Here is a 22734-nt window from a genome sequence, read left to right on the forward strand (position 1 = left end):
ACCCGTATGATTTATCACTTTTATTAAGTTATTTTTTTTGCAGTATTTGTTGTGATTTTCATTAGTCTACAAGCACACATTTAGTCACCTCTTGGTAGTTGATATTTAAGGCCTCGAGGTGGCCAACCTGTGATTGATCCAGCAGCACGTGTACCCTACAGCAAACAAGGCCACGGATAATCAGCTATTTATATGCATTCATTCCACTTTTTTGTTAACATCAGAGAAAATGTTTGATTTGATAGAGAAGCATCTGTGTTAATAGACAATGAGTATTTCTGATATTATTCCTGGAATGTAATTTATCAGCAGTGATTACGAAATGCCACTGAAAATTTGGGTGAAAATTACTCAATAGAACAGATGAAGGGAAAAAAACCCAACAAATATAGTATTTTTCATAATTTTTTTAAAAAATCATTAATTACATAATGATTTAAAATACTGCTTACTGATACAATCTCAGTTTGGTATAAAATTAAACCCCGATCTTGCTACATAATGGACAGGATGGGACTTACTGGTGATTATAAAATTGTGTATTTTCTTCGAAGGTACACTATGTTCAATTCATAAACATGTAGCTAGGTGCACTCCCAGATACAGGAACTGGATTTCTTCAACTGTCATCTACAGTAAATTTATACGTCTGTCTGGTTTCGTTGCTCAATTCAATCTCACCGGATTTTTGTTTACTCTGACCGTAAATTATTGCCTTGCTGTAAAATAATGATGTAGTCCTACATCCTATTCATCCTCAGGTTCGGGCTCCTCTGGTTCAGGTTCGGGCTCCTCTGGTTCAGGTTCGGGCTCCTCTGGTTCAGGTTCTGGCTCCTCTGGTTCAGGTTCCTCATGCTCCTCAGGTTCAGGTTCCTCAGGCTCCTCTGGTTCGGGCTCCTCTGGTTCAGGTTCGGGCTCCTCTGGTTCAGGTTCGGGCTCCTCTGGTTCAGGCTCTGGCTCCTCTGGCTCAGGTTCAGGCTCCTCTGGTTCAGGCTCTGGCTCTTCTGGTTCAGGCTCTGGCTCAGGCTCTTCAGGTTCAGGTTCTTCTGGTCCGGGGTCGGGAACATCATGTTCCGGTTCCTCTTGCTCTTCCGGTTCAGACTCGTGCGATTTTGAAGACTCGCTATCGGAGGAAGATGAGGATGAGGATGAAGATGAAGATTCTTTTTCATCCGTTTTTTCGTTTGTTTCATCTTTGTGAAGTTCCTCTCCAAGTTCATCGTTAGTACGTTCATCTCTTTTTTCCGTTTTCTCTTCGTCGTGTTCACAGGCTGATCCGTTCGACTTTACGGACCCCACTTCAGCCTCGTCTTCCTTCTTGATTTCGACTTCAACATTTTTGGTTTGATTTTCTGTGTCTTTCTCGCTAAGGTTAACTGATTCTACTTCAACCGTGAAAGCGCCAGCCTCTCTGTCTTCTTTTTCGTGGTCACTATCAGAATCAGATGTGCTAGCCCAACTACTAATGATAGAGGAGATAATACTTCCAGTGCTTTTCGTGCGATGAATCTTTTTATGAACTTTCTTTTTCTTCTTTTCCTTTTTCACCTTCTCCTCTTTTTTCACCGTGTTTAAAGCTACGCTATTTGTGTCTGTAATATGAAAAAAAAAACCATACAGAAATTATTTAAAAACAGCGACCCGGAATAGAGAGACAGAACTCACCGAATTTGAAAAGTTAAAAGGACAATTTCTTTCAAATTTTGCCTAGCAAGCCTAAATGCAAGGTATATTGAAAAGTATATTTCAGTCAAATTCCATATAAATGAGTGTACGAAGGGTCCCCTTCTCAGCTAAGTCTGATAACCCTTAAATCCGGGACATTTTTTGTTTGTAACAGAAATTCATTATTTTATTTTGTAGTAGTACTATAGTTTGATAAACATCACTGACTTTGGATTAGATTAAAACGTTAAGCATCAGCCATTTAACAATGACATAAAGGCTTTAAATAACAGTGTAAAATATCCGGAAAATTTATCGGGCTGAGGATTGGATAACCTTAAACTTCAAAGACTATATACATGTATGTGTACATTAACAGTCGTTAGAGGAAGAATTAAGCCCTACAGTGTACGTCGTTGTCTTGGGGGACATCTACACACAGAATTACGGCGAGGATGACCAGTGCTGCCCCCATCAGGCCAAATACAGCATAAGCTGAGTGGAACTCCTCTGTGTGTTCTGCATACTGGAGAGCTCGACCCGAGGTACCTGAAAAAAACCCCCCAAAAGTTTACAGAAAATGCAGTCAAATTCTCGCAATCTTTTTCATTGACATTTCGACAGGAATAGACAACAACAAAAACTTTAGCAAAGAAAGTTGGCTATGGCAAACTCATTTGACCCTTGTAAAGGACCTTATTGGATAAAAGTCTCGGGAAAAAATGTACGAGAGTAAGCGTCTCAATATGCATGTAAATATATTGGTTAGGGAAATATAACTTCTTGAAATCCAGAGACAGTTTCCAATAAGTTACAAAGTGTTAGAGTTTTGCGGCTGCTTGGTAACTGAAAGGTTTCAACAACATGAAAACCATTAGTTTGAAAACAAATGCTTTTCATGGAACAGAAATTGATGTATTCGTTTTTGTATAAGAGATTTAGAAGTAAATCTCTGAATAGAAACGCCAAGTAACATGTACACCACTCCAAGGAAGAGTTAGTTTGATTTTACAGATACAGACATTTTGTTGGAATTTCGACGAATATCTGACGCTCAATTCTTGAGTTTTTTAAAATGTATGTATGATGTATGTATTTTTGTCTGTTCTAAATTTTTGTAAACGTTGAATCTAAGAAACGAAATGCAAAACCATCCTTTTCTACATAGACAACAGAACCGTAAAAGGTAGATTATTTGAAATATGATTTTATTTTAATCTTTGTGTCAGAGCAACCATTTATTACTCTATGTCACTGCTGTTAGATAGAGTGAATATAAAATTTATGTTTCTTTATTTATAAAAAATTATGAACTGTAAAATTATTAATCTATAGTCGCTGTCAGAGATACTAGGAATTATAGGATAAAATCGACATTTAATCGTATACCTCAAGATTTCTGACAATTGAACCTTTCATCAGACAGTTACATGTATATTGTGATAATCTGTATTCAGTTTGTGAATTGATCTTCATTCCCATATCTTTCCCAATCTATTCTAACACACATATTTTAGTCTTAATTTATCGGTAGCTTTCCAAGCAAAATTATTTTTACTTTAGGGTATAAGAGTCGTTAAACGAATAAAGAAACCCGTGGTTGTATTTTTGGGTCAGATGGCCCGGAGATTGACATTTAAATGTTTTGTTTTTTCATTTGATGGTTTTTAATTACTTGACAATTGACAGTTTTTTTACGCCATAAAAACCGGAGCAAATGAAAGAAAACACCGTTCAGGCTGGTAGATACATGTGCATTTGTTATGTCGTCCTTTGTACAGAAATGTTTCTCTTCATAAAAATTTATTTAAAAAAAAGAAATAAAGCTACATCCAAAATTATAATGCAAAACAGTAGCAAAATAAAAATAGAGTTCATATTACTTTCATCAAACTCATTTGTCCACCATCTCTAAACATATTGTAAAGTATACTGAATTTCAATATTTCTCATACAAGTATAATGCTCATCCAAAATATTTTTATTTCACCAACAGAATTAATTAACAACGCCCTCCATCCCATTTTTCTGATCAGTTATTTTTTTTTTTTTAATATTTTTAAATTATTTCTTATTATTAATACTTATTATTAATACTATGATTATATTTAATTGTTCGAACTAAGGGCTAATTATTTGAACCACAAGCCAGTCCTTCACTGTGTGGGGCAGGTGTTATTGTCAATAATGAAAAGTTTATTACATTCAACCCCTCATGGCCTCACAGAGCATGTCTGTATTTTCCGCAGTTTTCATCATCAACACGTTTTGATTTTTGATAACAAAGAAAACACAGACACTATATTATTTTTTTATTTTAAATTCCCATTTTTCTGATCACCACGCGTAAACTTTGATCTTCGACTGCGTCTTTCTTCACCAACTCAAATGTAAAAAAAAAACAACAACTTTTGAGTATTGCAAATTAGGACAAGTCTAGAGGTGTGTCCACCTACAAATACAGCACGTTGCTTGTACACATTTGCTTACATACATGTAGTTTTTTCGAATAACATTTAAAGTTGGAAAAAGAATCTTTTTTAGTGAAAGAAAGCATTAGAATGATAATTTTATTTAACCTCTATTTAAAAATTGTTTTCCGTTCCCATCAATGTCGTCGTGAAACAAATCTTACATTGGAAGAAAATTTCACGTGAACAAAAAGTAAGAACGAGAGAACTGTGTAGGTGGTGTATGAGTATCAAAAACTGAAATATTTAATCATGATCAAAGTTTTGAAAATATTTTGCATACTTTTTTTTATCTCGAGATACAACTTTCTAAATGACAAACTTGACCTCCATTGCCTTAAATTACGACATCTTATCTCCGTTTATTTATTTCGGACTCGAGAGTATATAAAAAAAAACGTCTTTTTAAACTCCTCCTCATTTGGTCACGTGTTTCTCTTTTTGGGGGGGGGGGGTTACAACAATATGGAGAAGACAGATTGAGGTATTCATTACGATGAACTACAAGGATATTTATTAAATCAGATAAAAATATCAATAAGATTTAAAAAAAAAACGAGATAGACCAAAGTTTATAGGAGAGAGACACACGTGTATTCTTGTTGTAGTTAGCAACTTCTCGCGCTCAATTGATGTTATTTACGCTATGTCTCGTTTCAAGTACAAAAGAAATATAATTACCATAATCACCATTTTAATATGTTGGTGAACAACTGTGGGATTAGGCGTTTATCGGAGTCTATGACTTACATTATGTGACTTTTAACGTTGAAATACTAGACAGATTTCCTATATGATTCAAATGTGCGGATTTCCGTTGTTTTCCAGGTGCATGTACATGTAATACAAATTTCCGGTCTTTCCTGGTCACTGTACATGTAATCAGTCTGTTGATAATTACGTGCACGAAAAATCTACTTTATATCCAATTATGTGCAAGGTAACTTTTTAGAAGTACAAATAAACAGATGATCAAACCACTCTATCAATTTGTTTATACATGTTGTTAAAAGTTGTCTATACAAGTTCAATATGTAATCATTTATTGAATAATAGGATAATATTTAAGGAAAGGATATATATATCGATGATGTTCACGATACACATGTACTTATGAAGATAAAACCGGGATTAATTATTCAATAGATCACAATATATCTTATTTACACACAAGGCATTTACTCCAACACTAAATATTCTTTTCAATTTTGAACAATCGTCAGCATACAGGGGCTAAGCCCGTTTCTATACCAAGATCTGCATTCCGATAAATAAATTCCACAAAGGGTGAAATTAATATTTTAACCTGTACATTTTTGACAGAGCGCGACCCCCCTCCCCTTCAATGTTAAATCTATTATCATTATGAAAGACATGAATTAGTTACTCTTGGGGTCGAGATGGGCTTGATATTTATGAACCGTCTAGCGAAGTTTCTATAGATGGGGTGTAATTAAGTAAGTTAAACACTGGACAATGCAAAACTATTTTAAATATTTATGTGCCCCATCCACACAGATCAACATCTAACTGTAAATCAGCTCTTTTATAGCTGTGTTCATGCATGGTCATACAGGTACGTATATCTGTATACATAAAAATCACAAATAAAACTCACTGGACATGTTCATGTATGCATGCAGTCTCAATGGGGCTGAGCGGAGAACAACACTGATTTTTAGATAAGTACTATCAAACCCAGCATTCAACCCCGCCTTCTAAACCGCCCCAGAAAATACCTACACAGGTGTAAGAACACAAAGTAGTCCGATACATCATTTTGACACCCATTGATGCTATATTCTCGAGCTGATATGATAATACTCGAGGCATAAAACATCAATCAAAAAACCTTACATGTTAAATTTTTTTTACGCATCAAACAGATGTCTTTGAGATGAATGAACGAAGACCATAAGTTTACCTTGAACCAGAACGCAGACGATAAGAGACACAAGAAGTTCCTCCATTCTGTACATGTGTTTCGTTGTTGTGTTAGTAAACACACCTCCGACCCGGATCAACGCTTCACCGGCTTCCCATGGCTAGAGGGAATCACCTACATTCTCATGTCAAGCATGGTAATTTCATCTTTTGTTACTCGTCTTCTTATTTTTTTTTTATTATTGAGGTCAAGTTTAACGTAGTTGAAAATACCTTAAATGATTTTATCTCCGAGAAAAAGGTTTATTTGAGGTTAAGGTTTTTTTTTTTCTCAACCAGTTTGTACAATTGATATAATTTTAAATTTTATAATATGAAAATTTCGTATTACATGTACACTCCTCCCCGGCGAGATCTGTTAGAATAATTATTATTATATATGAAAGTGTTATAAAGAAGTTACGGATTTAATCACACCTGGATGCTTTGGAATAAGAGTAATTATTACGATGGATAAAAATTTCCTCAATTTTGAAGTTGGAAAAGAAAGAATGAATGAGGAATGATAAAATGAATGAATGGCTTTTACGTACAGAGTAAGTGCAAATGTACTTGAGGCATCAAACCCCCTCTTTCAATCTGATTTTGATTTTAATAAAAATAGCTGATGGCGGACACACACTATTTCTAATTTGCTATATATTTTATCGATTCATGTACAATTTCATAAAAATTAGCAATTTTTGACTAACCCATATAAAAATGAAAAGGTTGCGCCATTCGGAAAACGCGAATTAAATAAATAAATATCAAAATGACGATTATTTCACATTTTAAATAGAATATTATTCATATTTTTCACATGAGTAAGAATAAAATTTTTGTCAGCTCCAGAATCTGTTTGTTCTAAAGAAATACTGGAAAGGCGGAGGGGGGGGGGGTTGTAGAATCACTCATCATATCAACAAGCCTAGAAAGCAACAGCTGAGTGAGGATAGACATCTTGAAATCAATTTAAAATTCCTGAAGGTTTATTGTCTAAATTTTTCTCATGAATCTTTTCATGCATGGATATCGGTTTTAGAGACAAATGCGAAACCACATTTGAACATCGTTTTACTGTTATATGCTACATGTAACTGTTATAAGAACTTATTTTATTATAAATTTCAATAGAATTACATGTCTCTTCGTATAATCGTACCTTTTGTATGTATATATATCTATTCATACACTCATTTTCCGTAATACATGTATATATACAGATACTATTTGTGCTGCACATATGTTACAACATCAATTGTCGCCATCTGTTTGAATTTTAGAACAATACAAAATGAATTATAAGATACCATATCACCAATACATACCTTGTCATGTCTCGGCAATCACAAACATTCACGATCACGAAGCTCAGGTTTATATTTGATTTTAAAATTGAATAATAAAAGGAGATGCGCATGCACTATTGAAAACGTACAAATTGACTGTGACGAGTTAGATTACCTAGATTACCGCGACGAGAGAGAGAGAGAGAGAGAGAGAGAGAGAGAGAGAGAGAGAGAGAGAGAGAGAGAGAGAGAGTTTGTTTCTCTATATGATCGACATATAGGAATTTCCTTTCGTTTAACAAATCGGGAAGGCATCGGCTCGACAAATGCCAGATGGTGTGATATAGCTGGGGATGTCCTGATACAGAAAGGGATCCTTGTTCTGTCCGATACTGGAAGGGTTCATATTGCGGGCTAATTACAAAATCTCTGAAACTACACACCCAGAAATATTCCTCCAAAATCGACAAAGATAAGCTCTGTTTTCCCTCATACGGTTCCGAAATCGTGACCAATTGAAGAAAGATCGCTATTTTTCTCTCCCTCTTAGTTTGAGGAACAGTTGCTCTATGATTTTTCCGAGTCCGCAAAAGAAAGCACTTGATTCAGGTAAGATACTAAATACTTGTACATATATTTTCCTCATCTTAATATTCGATAAAACGTTCCAACATTATGTATGCATATACACGACTTAAATTTACACAGAAGGGATTATAATTGTTCAATATCTATTTGAAAAACGTAAAGGCAATTACATAATTTTATTCGTTTTCAGTGTAAATACATAAACTTTGATATGCATTTTGTTTCTCTTCCTTTTTCTCCATGCATGTACGCATATGTCATTCGATTAAATAACCCATCTCTCTCTCTCTCTCTCTCTCTCTCTCTCTCTCTCCCCCCCCCCCTTTGGATATGTACATGTATTTTGATAAGGATGATTAGTTAAATTGTTTTTGTTGCTAGAACATGCAAAATGAATGTTTAAGTTATACCGGCGCCACGACCGAAACCACTTTCCATTAGAATCCGGCGATAATCCTCCGTAAAATGATAAAAATAAACTCACACTGAGTCGATTGATGAAAGTAAAATCCGTGCCGGTTTTTTTTCTAGATCGCCATTTATCTTACGTAGACACGACTGACACTGAAATAGCAATCAACAGTTTTCCGCGAACGGATATTGTTCTTATTTCAGGAAGATTCCGAGATGGCATTTCGAAGTCTGTCTTATCATTTCATTTCCTGAAATTCCTTAATGACTGTAAATAATACTAAGATTCAATTTTGGACCGAAATGATAATAATTGTGTCTAGGGATTTATGTAAAATACGTAATTTAGATATTGCATTAACGAATTATTCCAGTTTTCCTGTTGAAATACTCAATCCCGGAACAATAGATAAAGCCCAAGGATATTTATATATTAAGTTTGTTTATTTATACTTAAAAAGCGTTTATTCTTTTATCTCAGTTTCATCAAATGTACATTTATAACGAAGCGAAAAAAATATTCATTCAAGAGTAGTTAAGTTTAAGATGTTGTTTTTGCGTAACTATCCGGCACAAAGGAATATTTTCGTCTAGACAGTTACAAAACCATTTTTATAAAAACGGCAAGTCAAATTGATTTTCTGTAGGTTGAGATCAAGAGAGAATTTTATGACAATTGGTCAAATCAGCGATTAAATCGCAGATTGGTATTTCTTTGTTTTAGGTAGCCACAAATGAAGCTAATAAAGATATTTTGTAATCGAAAATCGTAATCATAACTGAATTCTAGATATTTTTGGATGGGAGGGGTTTTTCGTTTATATATATATTTTAATTTTTTGAGTTTTGTTGGCACTGTTTATAAATCTATCAATCCAAGACTGAAGTTACGCTAATACAGTAGATGTGCTTTCAGAGCCATCCAACAAAGCACCATGTGAACTTACAGAGATTCTTTCGTTGCTTTTGATGAGAGTTAAAACAAATAATGGCAAGGTAATCTTCCGCCTAGTTTACTATTAATTAAACTTTTTTGCATGTCTCGTGGCCAATATGCCAAGGACGTACGTGCATTCTACTTTCCTTTACGGGTTCACGATTCTGGCGGTAATCTAACCGGATACACAATGTACGTTTTGCGCATTTTATTTATTTTTCTTAATATAAACTTGTAGACATGGGATAGAAAAATCTGGGCGACTTCTCCATCCGTCACTCATTGAAACGTTAGAACAAGTTCAGGTCCTGTTCTGTATTGGCCCCCTTTTTAATACACGCTTCTTCCCCGGATGTAAAACATTCACTAAATATATACTTTATGTCAGAGAAAAGGAAAACGCCACAAGATGTTTGGTTATAGATTTCAGTGTTTTTACATTTTGGCATTGATGATGATAGGTTATCATATTTGAAACCAGTTTTCCGATAGAAGTCCAAGAAACGATTAAGAAATATGTGTTCCGTCTGCGGTTAAGCGTTAAAGATCGACAACAAATATGTAATCTTTCAAAAACTATTTTAGTTCTTTAAAAATCACATAAGCTTGAACCTTAATATTACGTACATAACATGAATTCACAGTGTCAAAGGTTATGGTTACATACCTCACTAACCTACATATTCACAATGTAATGTAATAAATTTTTATTACGTACCTAACGAAGACCTGCATTAAAGGTTACTGTCCTCACTTCAATGCTATGATACTTTAGAGGAACGTGACATGTTAGGATGATGCAAAACAAGGTGAAAGTTTTCAGAAATCTTTTAAACAATCATAAATGTACTATTGAGCTAATTTAAAGCATAAGCTATATATATTTGATGTAAAATAATCCACTGTATATTGCGTAGAAATTTACTGGCATTTTTACAAGGCTTTTGATTCAGTATCAACAAACAAAAAAATCTGCCTCTTGCATCAAAGTGAAAGTATACAAAAAGGAAACCGGTGATGACTAAGCGACTCCAACCTGCATTATATGACTGTGTGGACCAGTGACTATGTACTGTGGTTACTTCAGCTGTTTATGTGTACATTTTGTAGAATAAATCATCGGCAGATGGCACAGATGCTCCCATCATTAAATTGTTGAGGACACGATGAAAGGAACATGCCGTTACCAGCAAGCTATCAAGTGAGTAGTATTTCCTTCTTAAATGTTACTATTTACTAGTTATACAGTTGTAACACACTGCGCCTTGTACAAATATCTATGGTATTTGTTAATCTATATTTTTTTACGCACAAATTTTGATTAACAAATATCATAGTTTTTGTAGAAGACTTTCTGTTTTTTTCTTGACGCAATCTACTGGTGTTCCTGTTGCATGTATAAATATTCAAGATCTCCTCAAAGTGTTTTTTTAATGATAAAATCTCTCTGCTACACAACCTACTTGTACATAGTTAACTTTCAGGGTCCACACCAAAAAAAGACAGATGGACAATTCGTGATCTAGAGAGATTCATGCTTTGCTCTCTAAGTATATAATTACAAGGCAAATTGATTAGTTTGCTCAGGATTAGCACCCCTGTTCCGAAAAGCAACGAAGTAATTAATTAAAGTATAAAGTTATATCGTGAAAAAAGTGTGAATGGTTAAAGGAGACCAGCTACTTTACTATGGAATCTGAATCTGTAATCTCATGTTGGATATGGGGTGAATGAAAAAATATGACAAGTGTAATTAAGCACCATTTTTACTCTGACGCATTTAATTAATCAAATAATTTAGGTTTGATATATGGATATTTCTTATAGATCTATATGGATTTGCCTTAGTTATGACCTATGCCCGTTTCGTGAATATAACATGTGAGTGGTCCTACGATATGATCATGACATTTGCGTGTTCTGTGCGGACATGACCAATTGGTTTTCCGAACACATGCCATATGATTGTTCCATAGATATGCCGTGTTGTTGTTTCTATGAAATGAAATAGGTCATATGAATGTTTTATACGTCCCTATGATAGAGAAACTATGGGTGTTGCTAATATATAATGGTGTTCTTGGAAATGACATATTAATAAGCCCATGATATAAACTTAGGATTTATACTTTGACCTTAAAATGTTTCTCTGCTACGACTTACTGAACTTTTAAGTTATACGACTGTTCCAATGACGTGTCTGTGAATGTTCCTTTAATATGACATGTGGATGTTCTGTTTGATAATATATCGTGGGCGTTTCTAATATGTATGGATGTTTCGGTATGACATATGAATATTTCTTGGATTTGATCTCTGGCATGGATTTGCTTAAGCTATGACCTATATACATTGGTGTTTCATATATATGACATATACAGTGTTCCAATGATATGACATGAGTTTTCAAACACATAACCTATGTGTGTTTCTTTGTGATTGATATAGAACCATTTTAACAAGACCTTGGACTTTCGGTAGAATGTAACTATCTTTTCCTTGCGTCAAAACAAGTTAAATATGACGCTGGTTTCAAGTGAAATATGCACCGATTTCGTACTCTTAGCTCAAAAGCTAGACAAATCGTGTTAATTTCAAAGAGCCATGGCTGAATGCCCAGCAATGAAATAGACAGCCCTACGTCACGTTGCTGTTTAACACAACTACCCAAAGTCCAAGCTCCTGTTAAAATGGTTCTATCCTATGGATGTTCCTTAGTATGACATATTAATGAACGTTCCTGTTTTACAAACAACAAATCCTTAAATATACGCGTACAACGTATCAGTTTTCTTAATAAAAGTAAAAATGATACCTAAAAACTAAAATTAAAATAAACGTTTTTTTAAGACGAATAGGTATATATGCATGATATACTGAAAAGAAGATGGGGGAATAAGATGGCGCAAATGCCCATTCGGTTTAGTCGTGAAATACAATTTTGAATTTATTTTTCCCAATTAAATCTATTCAGATATATTATAATACGAGTTTGCCAAAGTACAATTTCTAAATTTCTAACTATATTCAGTTTTTAATATATTTTACAAAAAATACGAAAAAAAATATTGCCTGAAATTTTGGTGGTATCGAACCCATACCATAAAAACCATAGATATATAAGATTAGCCTTATGTCAGGAACTCTAACTACTGAGCCATTTCAAAGTTGGCTCTTTCAATATTATGTGTCACTTTGGCTACGAATTTACGGACTTGAATTATTTTTTCAAAACGTTCAATTGTTAGGATACAAAATAATATTTTTAATGTATAGTGGGTCATCTCTCCACGTTTTTGTTGATTGAAGTCGGTTTGTTTTCCATTAGACCTTAATTATACTATGAGAAAAATATGGAGCCCACACCCATTCTATAAAAGAAAATGCCTTAAAGTTCTAAAAAATGACACCATTTGCAGGTTTTGATACATATACGCCTGTTTGAGTCAACATATTCCAAGCATTGACCATATTTATAGGTTTAAAATCAATGATATGTAAAATATATATTGTTTTAAATGATGTTTTAAAAAATATATAAGATTTATTGATATTTTAATTTTTCAGTAGCTTGTCCGACTGTGTATGGGCATTTTACACGCCTTATCTACCCATCTTTTTTATAGGTTGGATATCTTTTAAAGGTCGCACGCTGTAGAATTAAAAAAAAAACAGCAAATTTTAAGCAAGGTCACACACCATACAATTTAATCAAATTACTAATCAGTGTCTCGCTTTGATGTTTTTAGTAAACCGGAAGTTAGATAGTGCGTATCGTAGTTTTTCTTCCTTTGGTTATGTAATGAAGGCTAAAAATACTTAAACTCAAGGAATTTACAGCTCGGTTATCCTTGAGAGCAAGCTTTCAACACGGCATCATCATTTCTGATCGCAATTAGGACGAGAATGATGTATACTTCAGTTTATAGGTACAGATAAGATAGCTTTTGTTAAACGTAATTACATTAGTCAGATATATTCACCACTTCTGTCAAAGATTTCGAATCACTGGCAGCTATATGTATTTTAGACTGCCGCAACCACTTAGATAGGAAAGTAATCATTTTATCTGCCGAACTAATTAACGAATGCCTGGGGATTGGACCTTTTTAATCATGTATATCAACTGCAGATAGTAAAACATCTTTTGCCATAAACCAATTCAGTAAAATAATCACTCTCTTGTTTTTGCATATTTTGACATAATTATTTCAAATTTTATGATTTTTCATATTATCTTCCATTTTTTAAAGAACTAGTTTCCCTATGGACTTTGATTATGCAATTTGTTCGATATTGAACGAAACTATTTAAATAAACTCTTACGGCATGTTATAAAGCGTTTATTGAGAAATTAATTAACACCAATGTAATAAGAATTATTGCTTCCGTATCCCGTCCCAAAAGCCCCACTGTACTTTTAATTTTCTTGGAATACTATTAACTATACTAGCATGACTGAATGAGTTCTGAATGGCGAAACCAATGTTAATTACCCTGTTTCCATTAAGAATGTATCGATGCGGTATCAAATCACACTAGAGAGCCTTAGTGTTTTTGTGAGCTTTCAATAGAAAATATATTCCACGTAAAAACTTTAGTTAATTGTATGTAAACACAAGTCTGAACCTTCATCAGCCATTCTAATACACCCAAAGTTTTGGACTAGGAGCATGGTCTAGAGGAATATATGCATTTTATTCGTGAAGATCATCATCCGTTTGTTCCAGGTAAAGACAATATTTATGGTATTAAATTTTCTTTTACATTTTTGGATTATGGCCATTTACATTATAGGTAAACTTTGTTTATTCCTCTGAGGAATGTCCAGGAGAAAAATAAGGTTGTTTTTGTCTTTAATCAGTTGATAATAAACTTCAAAATCAAAATGTAAAAAAAACCCCACCAATTAATGCTTGTTTTGGTACATCCGTATAAATAAGTAGATTATTCAATGTCTGTAAAATATTCAGAATAAAAAGTAGGCAACTACAATACGGTACCCATCACACAAGGTAGGATGTTTTGATATCCCAAAATATATTTTTAAATTAAACGTATAAACAAAATAACAGGTGCGTGCTTATTTACCAAGGCTATTGAAATATTTCAGTTATATTCAAATTCAGAGCCGGAGATTCTTAATTGAGAAGGACTATCAGATATCGAATTTTAATTAAAGCGGCTGTAATGAATGGCACGTCGACCCATCATTTCTTTTAAAGAAACGACCTCTATCCACACTAGAACCCCCTCTATTTATCAAGAGCATCTTGCCCGGATTTCGCGTTGATTGGCATTGAAATATCACTTCTGACTACGATAACTACCGAGGGGCCTCGTTTTGTTCTCTTGAATAAATGGACTGATTGAACCAATTCTCAAGAGATCGAGGGACAGATGAAAACCTTTTGTGAAAACGAAGTGACAAAATTCTTTGGCTGCAGAACTTAGTGGATATCAATTCAGTGCGGTACGGACGTGGGCAGTAGGTTTTTAGCTCGCTTATGGCTGAGGATAAACCATTTAGTGTAAGATAAAATTGTCACGACCGTTAGTCTGAGTAAATATTAACAAACGTTCTACCATTTTACCAATGCGCCGAGGAAATTTTTATGGTTAAAATCATTTTTTATCTTTTCTTCTGTCGTAGTTTAAATTGAAGATCTTTACTTGAGACAAAGTATAAAGAATCCTTGTTGCAGGTATGAGCTAGGATGCTGAAGTCAAACAGGAAGAGAGAAACACCTGTTGTTACTATCTATAATAACTTGTTTTTTATAGGAATTAAGCAGCTCATAAAACGTATCAAAAATACAAACTGTTAGCTATTTTCGTGTGAGCAATTTATTTCAAAATAGTACACATGTATCGATATAAGTATTGCCTTGTAGGAAGTGTGTCCCAGTATTTCTATATTTTTTTTTTATTTTTGGCGAAAGGAAGAGATGTGCTTGTATATATCTGACCCCCAAAATACATCATTTTCATCTTTCACAGAAACGTGGGTGAGTTTTCTATCAATTCTGTTCCGTGGGATTCGTACCACCACCACCCTAGCCCCTATGTACTTTAGATTAAACGCGACTTCTAGGTGCAATGCGTTTTTTATCACTATTTTTTCACGGAGCACTTTGTGCGCAGCAATAGTTAGTGATTGTCGTCGTCGTCAGAAGTTGGCCATAAAGGAGCAATCAGAGATAACTTCCTGATTTTCAACGCATTTATTTGGTTTAAGCACCCTACCCCATCTCTCTCTCTCTCTCTCTCTCTCTCTCTCTCTCTCTCTCTCTCTCTCTCTCTCTCTCTCTCTCTCTCTCTCTCTCTCTCTCTCTCTCTACATAGGATATGCATGAAATCACATGTAAAATGTGTGCGCAAGTTGCATTTCTATGATATAATGTCTTTACATACCGGTATACTACGAGTATTAAATATATGTGTTGGCTAGCCAAAGTGTATTTAGCGGCTTTTTTTTTAAATCTATTTTATACTCTGTCCCGAGTTTTTGCTTCCACCACTTTTCGCTTGATATTTCGATAATCATAACTACCTTTGAGTTCAAATTACATTCATCCACTAATATGAAAAATGTTCAGATTATCTGTTTTGAAACGCCCCCTCTACCGCTTCAGGTTTTAATACACATCCAAAAATAAAAAGTCTACGGATATTTTGCATTGCATCAGCCATTAATAAGCCCGGATGATAACGTTGAAAAATTGTGCGAGGTGTCCCGAGTACTTCCGAATGGAGAAAAGATGTAAACATTTCCCATTATAAATCTCCATAAGAAATCTGTTTTCGTTCCTGTGAACTTTAATTTTATGAGTGAAAAATGATAATTTGTCAATGAAGATATCTTGGATATTTTCCCTTTTATCGATTTCAACAGCATTTCTTTCACAGGTATGTGTAATTTTATTAAAAATAATCAAAAAGTGATGGAAGCAATAACTTGGGACATACTATAGCTTACCTGAGCTGAAAGCTCAAGTGAACTTTTCTGATCACCTTTTGTCCGGCGTCCTTCTGTCCGTCCTTGTGTAACATTTTACATTTTCGAAACTTAGCAAAAAGCATATCTAATTATCTTGGTGAAGTAAATACACTATAAACAACTCAAATGTTATAATCTCTGGGATTACTTATATATACAAGCGTCTTGACATTTGATTATTCTTAATTGTTTAGACTATGGCCACTGGACAATTCTTTGGCCACACAAGGAGTTCAAAGTTTGATTTAGGTTTATATTTGTATGAACATCTTAAGATCTTCTTGAGAACTGCAATGCTCAGTTTGTGGTATGACTATGAAAACATCCAGTAACAAAAGGGGCACAATTTTTAACATACAAAGAATATCTGAAAAAATAATTGAAAATCATTTTTTATACAGGATCTGTTTTACTACATTGTCCAGACATCTTAATTTAGACTCCATAAAGCTGATTTTAGTACGGCTGTTGTTGCTTAGGTGAGCGATTTGGCCCATGGCCCTTTTGTTACACGTAGTATTTCCCCTCGATACACGATTTGCATGTAATTCCAGTTGGGGCTACAATGCAAAGTGTGTGTAAGAGTTGCGTTTTGTGATATTACTGCTATTATTTAATACCGTAGTATGTGTGCAGCTAGAAGAACATTTCCTGTATTCAATTTTAAAAAATATATTCTTGAGATTTTGACATCTCACTAACATAAATTTCTGAAAAATAATTGTTTATTTGCTTTGCTGAGTAATGGGCGCTACCCCTGTGACGTCTTTACTCTCGAGTTTAAAGATAAATCATCTTTATTTATCGCATTTCACACAAATGGAAAGAAATATGTTCACAGCTAACACTGTTCTTAGTGACTGTATTTTTGGGGGGTTGAAACAGATATTAGATTATACATAATATATCTTTATCGATAACCACTGAGTGTTTAATCTGGGTCTGGAAACACTCAGTAAAATATATTTCCGTGTTTGTGGGAAGATTCTCTATCTAGGGGAAAAATCGCCATCTGGGCCGATGGCTGTGATGTTTGATATCGGACCTATGATAGATCAATATGTCTCCCCCAATATTTCAATGACAAATCAAGATGCCATCATTTCAAACGATTGACAAGATAATCTTCCAACATCTCGGTAATCTCAGTTTACAAAGCCAGGCAATTTTTTAGTTGGCTTTTTCCAGAAATAGCGAAACTCGTGTTCTTCCGTACTGTCCTTCCTACATTCTCAAAACAAAGGAAATTGTATAAGATCAAGAGAAGCAGAGGCCAAATTATACGATAGCATTCGTTATGCAAGATTCCTTCAAGATCTTTGATAAAAAGGGCTAATCTTGTTCGTTCTTTGAAAAGGATGCATATGGTGCATTAATGCATGAAATGGACCTTCAGAAAAAGAAGTAACAGGAGAGGAAAACCCTCCGACTGTTTGATTGATTCAGACATCCAGGAAATGTACTTTCAATATGAAAAACGAGTTTCTCTCTCTCTCTCCCTCTCTCTCTCTCTCCCTCTCTCTCTCTCTCTCTCTCTCTCTCTCTCTCTCTCTCTCTCTCTCTCTCTCTCTCTCTGCAACAGAAAATGTTGAACAATCATTAGACGTTTTATGATTAGACGTTTGATGAAAATTTGTTGGTATTTTTCAAAAACCTGATTAAAGTTTGGCCTCTCAGCCTCCGATATTTGTGTTATCTGCTAAAAACCTCAGGAATCTGTAATGGAATAAATCGTAAAATGTAAGTTAGTATTCTTTGAAGAAGGAAATGATCTGTGATGCCAGTCTCGGCCGACATCACGTCATCACGAGGGGAAACTAATCTCTATAGCTTGTTGTACTGTCAACATTAAAAATATTTTTGGGGCTTTTGGGTAAAATTTTATATGTATCAAAGTTATTCGAAACAAAAACATATCGACTGGAAAAGCCCCGTCTAGTGTCACGATGTACCACGTGCTTTCTATTAGTGATAATATTGACTCCCGTTACAGCAGACGGCATTTTCCAGAGCAGACGACAGTTACCTAAACGCATAGAACAGACGACATCTTTCAAATGTGAGTAAAATTTTTTGTGGTTTTATTTTACTGTGAATAGTATTTTAACTAGAAACTTTAAAGCAATATTTCTAACTACTTTCTCTCACTCTAACAAATATTCTTCAATTTTAGTATATTCTTTTTACTACTGAGAGCGAAAATGACAAGGTACCTTTATATCAGTTACAGGTTAAAATGTATGTAAATGTATATATGTGTTATTTAATTCATAACATTTAGATCGAAATTGAGATAGAATCTGGTTAGTGAGCTAGATATCTTGTTTTTCTATACCTATGTACATGTATATCCCAGAGCATGCATGAGAAATCAAAATATGTATACAGTGCGTTGCATTGATTTAGTATTGCATTCTGATATAAATTGACCTATTGTCAAATGTTGGACTGAATTCACAAGCAATTCAGCTGGACAGGTGTTTATTGACAAGTGAGTTCAAAGCCCAACTCAATGTTCAAATTTATAATGGCTTACTTTTACAATTATATCGAGGCCAAATAAATCACTCAGTATAATTTTTTTTAAAAATTCATTTGATCTTGGTTTGTGATTTATGGTTTGATATTTAATTAACAATATGGCAAAGAAGTCGATGACGACCAATTAGTGTATAGCCTGACAGACCAGTGTCATCACGTTGCGATATACAATGACACTTCGACCTCAAGAGAGAGAGAGAGAGAGAGAGAGAGAGAGAGAGAGAGAGAGAGAGAGAGAGGCCGGCCCTTGTATGGATTATTTCAGTCTGGACAGCTTGATAACACTGTTCTGCATATAATAAAATAATGGTCACTCAACTTTCCTTATTTCGTACTGCATTACAGCCAATAGTTCATACCATATCTGTGTCAAAGTATACATTAGGCGACCTCGCGTGTATCTGTATCATAGACTGCAGTTTTGTATGGCATTAACAAGGAGTTCCATCAGAGATCAGACGAATTCTATCGGTTTGTTTATTTACTCAATGCTATTAATGATAAATTAAGACGCGGTTCAGTTCATGGAACTTCTGATTTAAGGGGTATTTTGTGGATCAAATGAAGTGTTAGGATATTATGTATGATCAATGTCATTTCCCTGGAGATCTGCAAAGGTATTTCCAGGAAACGTAACAGGATTTATTTCTTCCAAGGATGGAACCAACTGTTGTGCAGATATTAGTCCCATGGGATTAACTCCATGCAGCAAGAAAATGATCATGTCCTTTTATCTTTTCATTCCAGTCCAAAAAAAGGTGACAACTGATTTGATCTATCGTTTGGTGTCATCTTCGCTTGATTGAAGTTAATACAAAATCAGAATTGGACAAAGCTCTTTGCATCATTTCTAAAAAGGTGTTTCATTAGCTTTGGTGTATCTTTGAAATATTTCCTTTATACTTCTGAGATCTTGATTTTGAAAACATCTAAGTGACCTATTTTCGTGAACTGGTGAATACATTTTACGAAAATATCTCACTTAAGTGTTAAAACATATATAGCTTGCAATATTTCGATCTCCTTTTTTCTTTTCGTCGTCTCTCTTTTATCATTTTTTTGAATTTCTCGAACTGTTTTTGATTTGAGTATAAGATAATTGGATGCTGACAAAAAATTCAGTATTCCTCTAATCATGCAAATAACACCTGGCAACAAAAAAAAAGAAAAGAAAAATAGAACTAGAAATATTAATTTTGTTATGAACTGCATGCCTTAAAGTGCAAAGAGTATTTCGATATGCTTTCGTATTTTGCGTACGGCGGTCAGTTGCCAATCAAAATAAATTATAGGTTCTATTTTATTTTAGGTCTTACTATCATCAATATATTTATATGTAAAATGATAGACGCTAAAAAGAATATTGCAGATCACAACAAAATGCGAAATCATCTTAACGAACACGTAGAAACATTTATCACATATTACGCATACATGCATGTAAATTGTGCACGAGTTATTTATGATGAAAATTGTCAAATGGGGAATATGTATGCACTAAAGAGACAATCATAAGAGACAATCATGTTTTTTGTACAATTTCTTATATGTTCAGAATGCAACAACTTGGCATCCGACGAACATTGTATAAATCACAAATGTTAAAGTAGGAGGTCTGTCTTCAAACGACTATATTAACTGGTGTTTTAAAAGAAGAAACCCTGATATATCAAGAAAATTGGAGAAGAGTTTCTCTGACAAGTGTTTTACGGTGGTATGAAGACTATACGTTTGTTCCCAATGCACGACGAACTATTTTTCCATGCTAATGATTGGCAGAATTTATGAGATGCTGATTGTTAAAATAGTAGAGTTATCTGGGAGATATTGAATACTGACGGTAATTGGAAGTGAGTGACGAATTTTGTATGTGTTTTTTTAATTTGATTTTTTTTATCACGAAGGCAAAAATAAACTTCTTGCTATCGCACCTTCGTGATAATTGGGGAAGCCCAGGAATGTCTTGAAAGACAAGGATTTATGAACATGTTAACATTTACTCGAACTTCGTGTACTCTTATTAGAATTTCGATCAAATGCTTTGCAGTCCTTTGTGCTATTAGCTCACTTTTAAGTAAGCATGCATTTTGGACCTTCTATCTGCTATTTATACTGCATTATTTGACACAAAGCATCGATGATTATTAAAGGTTTTTTCAATTTATTAAAAGGAAGGGTCAATGCTTCTTTGCAAGTCAAAACATGGGAATTTTACTACCCCATCCTTTTGTTGTTATATCCTGATTTTATCACAATGTCTATACATATTTACGATTTCAGTCTAGAACTTCCCCTTTTAGGAGTTGATTTTAATCAACTCTCCTATGCAGTTACTCAGACAAACCGAAAGTGAGACAGTGTTTGGACCTCAGCACAAATCATTGTTGCTGACAAGACGTAGTTCTTGAAAATAATTGATAAATTCGATGTAATGTATGCTAAAGCATTGTGTTTCAAGGAAACTTATTTATAAATACCTTGAAAATAGTCAGATTTTAAATGGTACGAACAATTTAAATATTTTTTGTAGTCGTATGTATTCTTACGCCAGAGTTCAATATAGTCTCGTTCAACTCGACGCTCGGCTGTCTCTGTAAATCCTTGTCGGAGATTTACGGTGTCAGCCGAGCTTTTGGTTGAACGAGAATAGAGTTCAATATTGCTTGGATCCATACAATGTTCGAGAAATATTTCTATTACTGATACATAGTTTGATTGAATTAATTTTATCTTTAAATATTATTTGACATGATTCATATGGAGGTTTCTCGACATTCTTGTCGAAAAAGTCCAAAAATTCATATTATAAAAATGTGCTTAATTCAAATTAGAAGCTACATGTACTTGTCATGCAAAATAACATATCATTGATTTTAAGATAAATAAACATCGACAAAATCAACTCCCGTCAGTTCTGCAGCACTTTGATTAAGTCTAGAATGATTAAGCTGGATACCAGTATTTCTGGTGCTTGACCAAAATCTGAAAGTCTAAAGTAATGGAGAGCTCAGAATGTTTTGTCATGTAAACAAATAGCATGCATGCCATGTTTTTTGTTTTCATAGATTATACTGTGAAGAAAAATACCTTCTTAAATCAAAACGACCGATGAAAAACGTACGAAACTGTTTAATTGCGATCATAAATGCATGAAGATGATTTGATGATAATTTTTGTTCAATTTTGGCATTTTAAAAATTAATAGGAAAGGAACTGTAGTACAACGTTTGAAGTTGTCTATATTGGTCAAGTTCAAGTTCAAGTTCATTTATTCGCTCAAAACCATTTCAAACATATGATACATGAGGACAAAAATAACATTAAAATATACATATAAATTGATCAGAGGTAAACAATTATATTAATATAAAGGTTATAGAGTTAGGAAAAGTTATACAAAGTGAAACTCATGGAGGACAGACTACCTCGTATATCTTTGTTATGAAAATACACAATTTTCTCAGCAATTTCAGGTTACATGTTGTCATAAGATACGAAAATTTTAACACATTAGGTCTATCTGAAAATTTTTTGTCTATAAACTTGTTCCGGACTTGTGATATTGCATCACATTCTAAAATATAATGAAATTCATCGGCTATACGTTTTGTATTACAGAGAGGACAAAATCTTTCATTTAATGGGATACCCTCCCATCTTCCCAGTTCAACTGGTAGATGGTGATTTGAAGTACGAAATTTACCTAGAATTTTTCTGAATTTCAGGGGTAAAATATCTAAATATTTTTCATATCCAAAATTTGTTTTAAAAATTTTATATATTACTCCTTTTGATGAATTATTTATATCAGCATGCCACTTTTGAATAAATTGATCTTGTAATCTCTGTTTAACTGCCGTTGAAACCCATTTTTGATTAACAATATTTAAAAACTGACTATGCCAA

General features: G+C 33.9%; 2 protein-coding genes across 13 annotated transcripts in view; one reads left to right on the forward strand and one right to left on the reverse strand.

Annotated features, from left to right (window-relative positions):
• Positions 1–391: 391 nt before the first annotated feature.
• On the reverse strand, positions 392–7528 carry LOC105319036 (glutamic acid-rich protein). 2 transcript variants are annotated; one of them, XM_034469002.2, is made up of 3 exons: positions 7391–7528; positions 2071–2214; positions 392–1592 (listed from the first exon to the last, which is right to left on the reverse strand). In XM_034469002.2, the coding sequence occupies exons 2-3, from the start codon at positions 2138–2140 to the stop codon at positions 748–750; spliced, it is 915 nt and encodes a 304-aa protein (XP_034324893.2). In that variant the 5' UTR covers positions 2141–2214; positions 7391–7528; the 3' UTR covers positions 392–747. The 2 variants fall into 2 exon arrangements, with proteins under 2 accessions (XP_034324893.2, XP_011414723.3); XM_011416421.4 differs by lacking the exon at positions 7391–7528 and adding an exon at positions 6061–6198.
• LOC105319035 (soluble guanylate cyclase 88E) overlaps positions 6086–22734 on the forward strand; it is a 42470-nt gene continuing 25821 nt past the window's right edge. For 2 of the 11 annotated variants that reach the window (XM_066083868.1, XM_066083869.1), the window contains exons 1-3: positions 7637–7960; positions 10398–10488; positions 18281–18346. The gene's annotated coding sequence lies outside the window, so the exon portion shown is untranslated. Of the gene's footprint in view, positions 6218–7634; positions 7961–10300; positions 10489–14001; positions 14018–14577; positions 14819–17903; positions 18028–18280; positions 18347–22734 lie in introns of those variants that run through there. The other 9 variants (XM_066083859.1, XM_066083861.1, XM_066083866.1 and 6 more) reach the window with 9 other exon arrangements.

Source organism: Magallana gigas, chromosome 5 (assembly GCF_963853765.1).
Source record: "Magallana gigas chromosome 5, xbMagGiga1.1, whole genome shotgun sequence".
NCBI lineage: Eukaryota > Metazoa > Mollusca > Bivalvia > Ostreida > Ostreidae > Magallana > Magallana gigas.

Bases quoted from the DNA above. Each gene is read 5' to 3' on its own strand.
- LOC105319036 (XM_011416421.4), bottom strand. From the start codon at position 6,115: ATGTACAGAATGGAGGAACTTCTTGTGTCTCTTATCGTCTGCGTTCTG. The intron at 2,215-6,060 runs GTAAACTTATGG...GGTTTTTTTCAG, and splicing joins CGTCTGCGTTCTGGTTCAAG to GTACCTCGGGTCGAGCTCTC. The intron at 1,593-2,070 runs GTAGGGCTTAAT...TTCATATTACAG, and splicing joins CCAAGACAACGACGTACACT to ACACAAATAGCGTAGCTTTA.